Source organism: Emys orbicularis, chromosome 8, assembly GCF_028017835.1.
Source record: "Emys orbicularis isolate rEmyOrb1 chromosome 8, rEmyOrb1.hap1, whole genome shotgun sequence".
NCBI lineage: Eukaryota > Metazoa > Chordata > Testudines > Emydidae > Emys > Emys orbicularis.
Genome location: NC_088690.1, coordinates 29,623,807 through 29,630,383, shown reverse-complemented (window position 1 = coordinate 29,630,383; position 6,577 = coordinate 29,623,807). Strand labels below are relative to the sequence as shown.

Here is a 6,577-nt window from a genome sequence, read left to right as displayed (position 1 = left end):
TCATATGCCAGGTCAGAATAACCAGGGCAAAGTCATCTTAATCTGTGGTAGAATCAATTACAGGCAAGCAGCCATGAACAAATCTAGCAAATAAAGTAACATATTATATGTATTTTTAATTTGTTTTAAAGAACTTTAGGAAAAGCAAGAGATACTCTTAAGCAGTCTGTCAAAGATTTAAATAATATGATTTCAATGAGCCTGGCATGGTCTGTCCAGGATTCCTCCCATTCAAAAGTCAATATGGTTGCAAAAAGAAAACTGTTTGCATAAACTGATAACAAATTGAAAAATCAGCAAAATACAGTTTAGCAGTGGCCATGTGCTAGTGATGGTTTTTCTATAAAAGCCTCATGATGCCTGAGGAGGTCTTCATTCACCTTCATCATGAGGGGAATCATACTAGCGCTAGCGTTCACCCTTGTGGGTAAGTTTACATAGCCCTTCTCTGTTAGTCTTTGCTGGGTTTTTATAGTGGAGTCAAAAAATTAAATTCAAAATTAATTTGTTTGCCATTATTCATGTATCCATTTGATTTCTTTTCACAGGGAGTGAAAAGTATGACCCTGGTAAGTCTACTGTTCATTTCTTAAGTTTCATTCAATGCCTTTGTCATAATGACCACGAAGCAGAATGTCTTTTAAATTATTACTAAAAGTGAATATTTGTATCATTTTTCACAGAGCCTGATTTTAGTAGCAGCAAGATCTACTTGTACAACTATGAGGGCCTTACCCTGAATGGACTGCCAGAACCTGGTTTGGCAAGAGCTGGGCTGAGACTGTCCTGTAAATTAGAGATCAGCGTATTGTCACAGAGGAATCACCTCCTCAAGGTAGACTGCACTATTTCCAAAGGAGATCAAATAACAACAGCATTGAATACCAAGTCAGGTTAAAGCAACACTTGGGTTACTGAATGTTGTAGGAAGCCACAGGAAAAAAGCAATGGAGAAAAGAGCTTTGAAGATTTTAGGGACTGGGAAATGACTTGTGAGTTATGGCTCCCGTTTTCAAAAGTGACTAGTGATTTGGGGTGCCTCAATTTTGGAGTGTTCAACTTGAGACGCCTTAATGTGATCTGATTTTCAGAGGTCAGGTGACAGCATCCAAAAATGGAGGCACCAAAACTTATCACCAGAAAATCGAGGCACCAAAAATCACTAGTCATTTCTGAGAACCTTGGCCTGCAACACCAGGGGTCCAATCCTGATCTCATTTAAGGTTTTGATCTGGCAATCCTGACACATTCCAAATTCCCATGGAAGTCATTAGGAGCAGAGGCAGGTCCTTAATTTATACGTAATAATAACAATTCTAGCCAACTTACTTTTTATGTTATTCAGCACTCTTACTTATTCAATAGTCAGGCAAAGCTGAAGCTCCTGTTGATTCAGTGGGAGCATTGCCTAAATAAAGGCTGATGAAATAGGGTCCTAAAGTTCTTCTTCTCACTTTGTACTGCGCAGTTACTTATTATGTAAAACTAAAAATCTGTGTTGGGTTTTCTATTCAACTTTATGCTCAAAGTGGTTGATTTGAATAGATTTAAAAAAATATTATTAAGAGGTAATTCAAATGTTTTTAGCTTTTTTCTTTAATATATAATATCCTCAGTGGGCCAGATTCAATGGAGGTATATTGGTCTTACATCAATATAAGAGCGAGTGGGAAGAATCAAGTTCTATGTATTTATCTCTATATATTATTTTTATTTATTATTTGTATTACCATAGTGCCTAAAAGCCCCCAGCCATCACAGGCAAGGATCCCATTGTATTAGGTGCTGTACAAACAGCACAGAAGACGGCCTCTGAGTCTATATTCATAGTAAACCATGTATAACAATGTTAATTCTTTCCCTAGTTATTTTCTGTATACAGTACATACTTTAAAAATATTTTCGCTCACAGAACGGAGACCAATGCATTTTCTGAATTTTGTTCTTAGATCCGATCTCCACAGCTGGAGGAATACAATGGGATCTGGCCCAGAGATCCATTCATTCGAGCTTCCAAACTCACTCAGACGATCGCTTCGTATCTCACTAAACCCTTTACGTTTGAATACAGCAATGGGCGGGTTGGAAACATTTATGCCCCAGAAGATACCCCCATCACGTGCATTAACCTAGTGAGAGGAATTCTGAACATGTTGCAGATAACTATCAAAAAGTCACAGAATGCATATGACTTGCAAGAGGTTTGTTTCTCCAGTTTCAAGCTAGTTTGCTGCATGTGCCCAAGCATCACTTGTTATTATTAAATGTTTTTCAGTCAATTAAAACTCTTGCTTAGAGTTTATTTGTATTTATTTTAAAATTTCACTCAACAAGCACAAAAATATTAAAATATTTTCATTTGGACAAAAGAAAATATACATTTATATATGAAGGTGATCGTTTCTGGCAGATTGTCTATTACATTCTCTATATGTGTACTCTATAAAATGAAAGACTAAGGGAAAAAATAAAGGTAATTATCAGACATTGAGATATTTATTGTATATCTTCCTCATTTACCCTGTTCTGTCTAATCTATCAGTGTTCATTGAATTGGTTATATCAATTAGATGATTATTTCCTAAATTGAGTCTCTATCCTGCAGCCTTTACTCATCTGAGTATTCCTGCTTACTTCAGTGGTACTACTCATGTGCGTAATGAGAGCAGGCTTTGACACTTAATTAAGAAATGGTTTCCATATAGTCTTACTAAATTTCATTTTCGCTTTAAATCTCAGTTCAGGGGAATGTTCTTCCTCTCATGCAGACCTGATATAACTACAAAGCCCAATTATTTTCTATCATTCTCTATAGGCTGGGATTGGAGGCGTCTGCCTTACAAGGTATGTTATCCAGGACGACAGGAGGAATAACCGAGTCTCTATTACCAAAACCAAAGACCTCAACAACTGCCAGGATAAAGTGGTGAAGGATATTGGAATGACTTTCATCCGCCCTTGTCCTACTTGCCCATTGGTATGAATAATCTAAACAGATCCACTCTAAAAATGAGTAAAACCATGGTTTAGTCTCATTCATTACATGAGTTTCTTTGCACTTTTAGAAAGAAAAGATTGTAAAAGGAACTGCTGCATTCACCTACAAATTGAAATATGCAGATTCTGGTACCCTGATCACAGAAGCTGTGTCCCAGCAAGTCTATCAGATCTCCCCTTTCAATGAACCCACTGGTGTTGCTGTCACGGAGGCAAGGTAAGCCTCAGAGGTGAAAGTGAAAATAAGTGTAAAGGCATCAGTCTGACCTTGCTCCCACGTGAAGTAAATGGAAGTTGTCTTAAATGGCAGCTGATAAAGTTGCAGGTATTCATACTCTACTCCCACCCACCCACCCACCCACCCAAAAAAGCTGTGGAAATTTTGCACTAACAATAATTTTTTGCTGCATGTAAATTGAACTTTATTGTAATTAAATGAGAAAAAAGTAGAAAAATAATTCTGCTTCCTAAATCCATGGGAGTACTTCTGTTCAACAATTCCACTGAGAAAGTGCCGCTTTATAGCACCAACATCCCCTGAGTCAAAATGAACATGAGGCGCACACAGAATAAAATCACTATAAATGTTATGTTATCATAAAACCGGTATCTCTTGCTTTGGAAAATAACAATTCGGCTCCACTTAACAATTCAGCTCCAGTTCAACAGTTATCTCATTGCAGATACTCATTATCTCCTGACAGTATTCTGTTCCATTGAAAAGACCATAACCCCAAGAAATTGTAAAATCTTTTGTGATAGAAAAAACAAATAAAGAACTATCCATATCCCCACTGTACAGCCAAAGCAGTGAAGTCAGGTGGATGCAGCTAGACAGCTTATTCCTCCAAATGACACATGTTGATTTCTCTTTATTTCCTTCCAGACAAGAACTTACCTTGGTTGAAGTGAAAAATGAACGTGTGAGCCCTCCAGAAATTCAGCTGCAGAACTGTGGAGGCCTGCCTTATCATTTCTCACCACTACTGCTCCAGATGCCAATTCAGCTAATCAAGACGAAAAACCCTGAGCAACGGGTATAGAATGCTTAGTTTATTAAGCTGCTTTGCCATTTATCAGACTAATAAAAGATCAATATATTATTACAAACTCAACGGAGAAGCAACTAATTAGCATATTCCCTCTGCCTTCTATCCTCAGATCGTGGAAACATTGCAACAAGTAATCCAGGACAACCAGCAAGAGCTCCATGGGGATGCTCCATACAAATTCTTAGAGCTTATCCAACTGTGTCGGGTAGCAAGTCCTGATACCTTGGAGTCTGTCTTTAAGCAATTTTCAGATAAATTTCATCACAGGTAATGACTGACTGTGTCACTAACAATTGACATGTCTTGTACAAGGAGCAGAGAGAGCTAAATGTATGGATTTTGTACCCTGGCTGCAGGATTTGGCTGCTGAGTGGAATTACTATGGCAGGCACCATTGATTCACTGAAGTTCCTTAAGCTGAGAATTCGCAATGATGACTTTAAGTACATTGAGGCACTTCTGACTGTTTCTGTTGCCCTCCATTTAACAAAAGCGGATGGCCATACTATTGCAGTAGCAGCAGTGAGTACAATATACAGGATCCTTTCCTGGTCACATCATCATGATAACAATTGATAATAACTAGTGATTTTATAGCACTTCAGGGGCCAAATTCTTCTCTCACTTACACTCATTTTGTATCAGAATATCTCTGTTACTTCAATTGACAGCTGCCTGTATGAGAGGGGAATTGGGTCCTATATCTTCAATTTGTTATGCAGGCATTAAAAATTAACTCCCACACCTACCCTATATTGTTATCCTCATTTTAGTTTTCTTGGCCCAAATATTCTCTCTTCTGACATCAAACCTCAGTTCATCTTTTTCTGTTAATTCTAAAGTATTAATGGTGATGGATGAGTCAGATAATTTGAATAGCTCTTTTAAGCATTACATTTTCCAGTCCAGAGTAATTACATAACATTCCTAGACACTGGAATAAAGTAAAAGTATTGTAGGTGAAATATTATCAAAATTAAAACACCAAACTCTTTACATACAGTTGATCTATTATATAGTAGACTTTCTTCTGTTTCTAGTTAATATTCCTATTCTTTAACATAAGAAAACACAGAATATGAAGTGAGCACGATTCTTTAATATAATAAAAAGTTACAGACTCTTCCAGAGAAATTCCATTTGTAGATTGGCTCCTGCCCATGTCCTTTGTACTTTGTATCCTGCCTTTCTTAGGCCACATCTTCAGCTGATGTAAATCAGCATAGCTCTATTTAAGTTAATGGCGATATGTTGATTTACATTAGCTGTGGATCTAGCTCAAGCGTGTGTAAAATATTTTACTGGCTTGATTTAATTTTATTGAAAGTGAAAGATATTCAATTTTAAATAACTTTTCTAGATGAATCCTAAGTAATTGTCCTTATCTGAAAGGTAAGGTGAACATAACCCTGATTTAAAGAGGTGCCTCTTTTCCTTCTGCAGGATCTAGTGACCAGCTCCCGACTTGAGAGAATTCCCATGCTTCGCCAGATTGCTTATTTGGGATATGCTTCCATGGTAAACAGATACTGTTCTCTGGCTTCATCTTGCCCTAATGAAGCTCTTCAGGTAGGTGATTTTCATTTCAGGTTGTTTTTAACAGCTTAAAAAGATAAGAAAGATAAAACTGCAATGAGACCTGATCATTTTTATTCTAGAAAACATGGTCCGAGATATACACAGTGATTTAATTTACAAATGTTCATTCCAGAAGCTTCCTTAGTAGCCAAGGGATACCAACCTGGAAGTCTTCATCACCCCTGAATACATAGCTAATTTAGACTAAATCCTGAGGAGATCACTGAATATTTGTAAGCGTGTCAGTTGCATTATGGTCATAGGGTTTCAGTGTGTGAGGATAACAATATGCGTATGCGTGAATTTTGAACTGTGCTTTGTTTGCAGCCCCTCCATGACCTTGCAGCCGAGGCAGCCAGCAAGGGCAATGAAGATGACATTGTATTAGCTCTGAAAGCCATTGGCAATGCAGGAGAACCAGCCAGTATCAAGCGCATCCTGAAGTTCTTACCAATATTTTCATCTGGTGCTTCTAATTTCCCAGTCCATATTCAGGTCGAAGCTGTGATGGCCTTGAGGCAGATAGGCTTGAAGGACTCCAGAAAGGTAAGCAGAATCAATGATAGTTTAGCTGAATAATGAGATATGAAGAATATATGCCAGGGAGAAAGTGAGTTCAGTGGTGCAGTGTTTGTGAATTCAGAACAATTCTTTATTGTTATTAGTATCACAATATTAGAGCCCCAAGTGATATCAGGGTCTGATTGTGCTGGGCACTGTAATTTTTGGGAGGTAGATATAATGGTGTTTCTTTAAGTATCAGAGGGGTAGCCGTGTTAGTCTGAATCTGTAAAAAGCAACAGAGGGTCCTGTGGCACCTTTAAGACTAACAGAAGTATTGGGAGCATAAGCTTTCGTGGGTAAGAACCTCACTTCTTCAGATGCAAGGGTGTTTCTTTAGTCACTTGTCATTTTATGTGACATCTTATATTAGTCACACATTGTCATTG

At 37.7% G+C, this 6,577-nt stretch overlaps 1 protein-coding gene across 1 annotated transcript in view; it reads left to right on the top strand.

Annotated features, from left to right (window-relative positions):
- The first annotated feature begins 387 nt into the window (after window positions 1–387).
- The window catches only part of LOC135883143 (vitellogenin-2-like), a 28,131-nt gene continuing 21,941 nt past the window's right edge, over window positions 388–6,577 (top strand). The window contains exons 1-11 of the mRNA XM_065410207.1: window positions 388–427; window positions 549–569; window positions 684–835; window positions 1,950–2,201; window positions 2,816–2,977; window positions 3,066–3,214; window positions 3,884–4,034; window positions 4,159–4,316; window positions 4,406–4,571; window positions 5,493–5,618; window positions 5,955–6,173. Coding sequence (XP_065266279.1) covers window positions 388–427; window positions 549–569; window positions 684–835; window positions 1,950–2,201; window positions 2,816–2,977; window positions 3,066–3,214; window positions 3,884–4,034; window positions 4,159–4,316; window positions 4,406–4,571; window positions 5,493–5,618; window positions 5,955–6,173 — 1,596 coding nt within the window. The remainder of the gene's footprint in view (window positions 428–548; window positions 570–683; window positions 836–1,949; window positions 2,202–2,815; window positions 2,978–3,065; window positions 3,215–3,883; window positions 4,035–4,158; window positions 4,317–4,405; window positions 4,572–5,492; window positions 5,619–5,954; window positions 6,174–6,577) is intronic.